Source organism: Galeopterus variegatus, unplaced genomic scaffold (genome assembly GCF_000696425.1).
Source record: "Galeopterus variegatus unplaced genomic scaffold, G_variegatus-3.0.2 Scaffold13752, whole genome shotgun sequence".
NCBI classification, from domain to species: Eukaryota; Metazoa; Chordata; class Mammalia; order Dermoptera; family Cynocephalidae; genus Galeopterus; species Galeopterus variegatus.
This window is the reverse complement of record NW_007739863.1, coordinates 10931-14276: the sequence shown is the minus strand read 5'-3', so window position 1 is coordinate 14276 and position 3346 is coordinate 10931. Positions and strand designations below refer to the sequence as shown.

Genomic DNA, 3346 nt, shown 5'->3' with positions numbered 1-3346 from the left:
GCCATCCCTATATGGGATCCGAACCCGTGGCCTTGGTGTTATCAGCACCACACTCTCCCGAGTGAGCCACGGGCCGGCCCTGCTTATTCCTTCTGAAATCTACCTTTTCTCTAATGGGGTAAACCATCACTTTCAAATGCAGTTTTTACTCTCTTATCGAGGACTTGCTGTGACTTCTTATTGCCTGCCATAGCAAATCCAAGTCTAGCACGTCAGGATCTGGCAGATATCCCCAGCCTTGCTTCTCACCTACCTCATTCTTTAGTTCCTCTGCTCTAACCTCATGTTTTGACCATGTATGTGTGTGTCCCTCTTCCCCATTAAACAAAAGTTCTTGGTGTAACTTGAGTTCTCTTGCAGGGCCCAGTCAGCTTTTTCCCGATAGGAGCTCTGTGGAGAGGGCTCCCAGTCTGGTTTTCCATTATGTCCCAGGATCTGGGTGGTGAGCGTCCCCTTCGCAAGAGCTCTGCACTGAGAGCTGAGGCTTTCAAGCCTGGGGTCTCTCTGTGTCTTTCAGGCTGGCTGGTGCTCCAGGCCCGTCAGTGGGTGTTCCAGGAGGGGGAGACCATTTGGCTGAGGTGCCACAGCTGGAAGAATACTCGTCTGCAGAAGGTCTCGTATTTACAGAATGGCCAAGTCAGGAGGTATTTTCATAGTAATTCTGACTTCCACATTCCAAACGCCACATACAGTCACAGTGGCTCCTACTTCTGCAGGGGACTTATCGGAGGACGTAAAAATGAATCTTCAAAGACTATAGACATCATTGTTCAAGGTGAGAGACGTGTAACTACAGAGCTCCCAGAGCCCACTGTGTGTAGATCCTGCAATCACACTGGTAAGATGAGTTGGGAGGAGATTCCTGATTCTTCCACAGACTTCTTTATGTGGGATTCCTTCCTGGTGACCAGCAGAGACCCTGCCTGTCCCTAATTGCTGGGTTCATTTGCAGTTCTGTTTCAGCCTGTTCCTTAGAAGTAGCTGAGAGGTGACATTCACTCTGCAGTGTGACAGCAGGAGCAGAAGCCACATTTCCTTCCCTATAAACACACCTGTCCTTATTTATCCCAACCACCTGCGATATATGAGAATTCTTTATACTATTTGGATTTTCTTTTAAGTTTGAAATTAAAATTAGGAGTTAAAAAAATTGAAACTAAAAGTCCACAAATTTGTCTGTTTATAGACAACAGCATTGTCTGACAATTCCCTAATTGTCACACAAAACTCACTTGCAAGCTAACTTGCTAAATGCTCCCTGCCGCATCTCCATCAAACAAGCAGAAGCTGTTGCTAAGTGTTTGATGAGCTGTGCTTTGCTCTGTTAGATCAGGAGTCAGTGCGCAGAAGCAAAGTCTTTCCCCCAGACTTCCCCACCATGCCCTGGAACCTCACTGGTGACTTTGCTGTTTATTCCAATTTTCTGCTTTCATGACTGTCATTTTTCTTATCCCTCTGCCTTTCCTACTAGGTTTGACAATTCCATCCATCCATTCCTCTCCACCTTGGCACCAAGTCGCTTTCTGCCTGGTGATGGTAGTACTGTTTGCAGTGGACACAGGGTTGTATTTCTCTGTGCAGAGAAACCTTCAAAGCTCAGTGTGATACTGGAAGGGCCACAAATTTAAATGGAGCAAGGACCCTCAGGGCAAATGATCCCTTTTCCCACGGGGGTAATGAGAACAGTGGCAGCAGCATCTCTGAACCTCTCTCTGGATTTGCAGTGGCTTCATCCCCATCAGGCGTCTCCAAAAGCAGCAGGAAAAATAACAACTCAGAGCCTGGGCTGAGGGCCCCGCATCCAACTCTCTATTTTCTCTTGGCCTCCAATGGAAAGGAGAAGCTTATGATCTTCAAGTGCCAACAGCAAAGCCTCAGTGAGCAGCTGTGTTCCTGGGAATTGAAGTCTCAGAGCTACACAAACACTTTCTCTGTCCCAACCATTCACTCACAGCAAAACCACAACACAAGCTCTGGATGATGACCCCTTAAATGTATAAAAATTTTTCCTAGATGGATAAATAGAATTAATGGTTGAGGCAGTGTCAGCTGGATAGTTTGCATCTGTTGCTACAGGGCTGGTTGCCTTTGGGGTACCCCAAAACTCCTTCCTGTGAGAACTGCTGGGAAATCTAGGGGACTCAGCAGAACCGATGAAGGGAGCTCCCATGTGTGCCCAGAAACAGAGCTGTCTCCCTAGAACATGAGCCATGGTGGAGGTAACCGGAAATCACAGGAGTGACATAGAATTGAGTTTTCCAGGGGAATCTCTATCTAGAACTGCTATGGTCTGCCAGTATATAATGATGTACCCCCTTAATGCTGTGAGTAGAAAATGGTCCTAGAAAGGGGTCTGGGGATTAGGGTGGGGGAATTTGGAAAAGAAAGCATGGAGCAAACTGTGTCACTGTCACAGGTTAAGCTGTGTGAACAGTAATATCAGCATCTGAACTGTGAAAGCATGAGAAAAATCAACCAAAAGTGCACAGGAAGAAATGGGCAGAGGGTGAAGATTCGTGTGTGGCCAAGGTAGTAAGAATTAGAGAGAGGAGGCGCGTGGAGTATAAAACCAACTTTTCTGCTTCAATATCCAATTCAGTTGTATCTTTGTTTGCATCATTCATTAAACAAACATTGTATATCCAATACCAAATATATTGAATTCTACTGAGTTAAATTATGAAACTTTGAAATCCCTCAGCATGTCAGTACCACTGGGGTGGGAATGGAGAAGGCAATCGTTGCTTATGGAAGAAAGCTTTGGCTATCTCTGTCTGTTTTAGAAGTTTTAAACAACATTTCTTGATTCCAATGAAACATTTTACAAGATCTTGCATGGTACTCTCAGATAGGAGATGGAAAAACCATGGCAATAAAACATGAATGATAAAATCCTTTTTTACTTCCCTTTGTTCAGTCTCTGTCAGAAGTTGGTTTGGGTTGATGAGAAACCCCTCTCTTCTCAGCAACTATCTCACCACAACTCATATGAACTGGCCAGCTGGCTTTCCAAAGCTTTCTGAGACTACTGGGTGAAGGTTTATAGGCAGTGCTGTGGATTGATTGAATTGTGCCCCCAGCGTTCATATATTAGAAGCTTAATTTCCCACTGTAACTGTTGAGGGTGGGAAATCCTATTATGGTAATTGAAAGGTAGGCCCTTGAAAAGGTGATTACATTGTAAGGCCAGAGAGGGAGTGGCCCAGTCACCAACCTACAGCCTTTGGCTTCATGGCCATCCCTACTGGAGCTTCTTGGCTTTGCCCAGGAGAAGGACTGATGATGCCCAGGGCCTGAGGCCCCCACGGAGATCACCATGCGTGAACCCATGCTAACTCACCCCATA

At 45.8% G+C, this 3346-nt stretch overlaps 1 protein-coding gene across 1 annotated transcript; it reads left to right on the top strand.

Moving 5' to 3' along the window:
• Nucleotides 1–121: 121 nt before the first annotated feature.
• On the top strand, nt 122–2892 carry LOC103581715 (low affinity immunoglobulin gamma Fc region receptor III-like). The gene is given in 2 exon segments (XM_008563484.1): nt 122–775; nt 1472–2892. Coding segments are annotated over 2 exon segments (537 nt in total). The 5' UTR covers nt 122–423; the 3' UTR covers nt 1657–2892.
• Nucleotides 2893–3346: the final 454 nt, after the last annotated feature.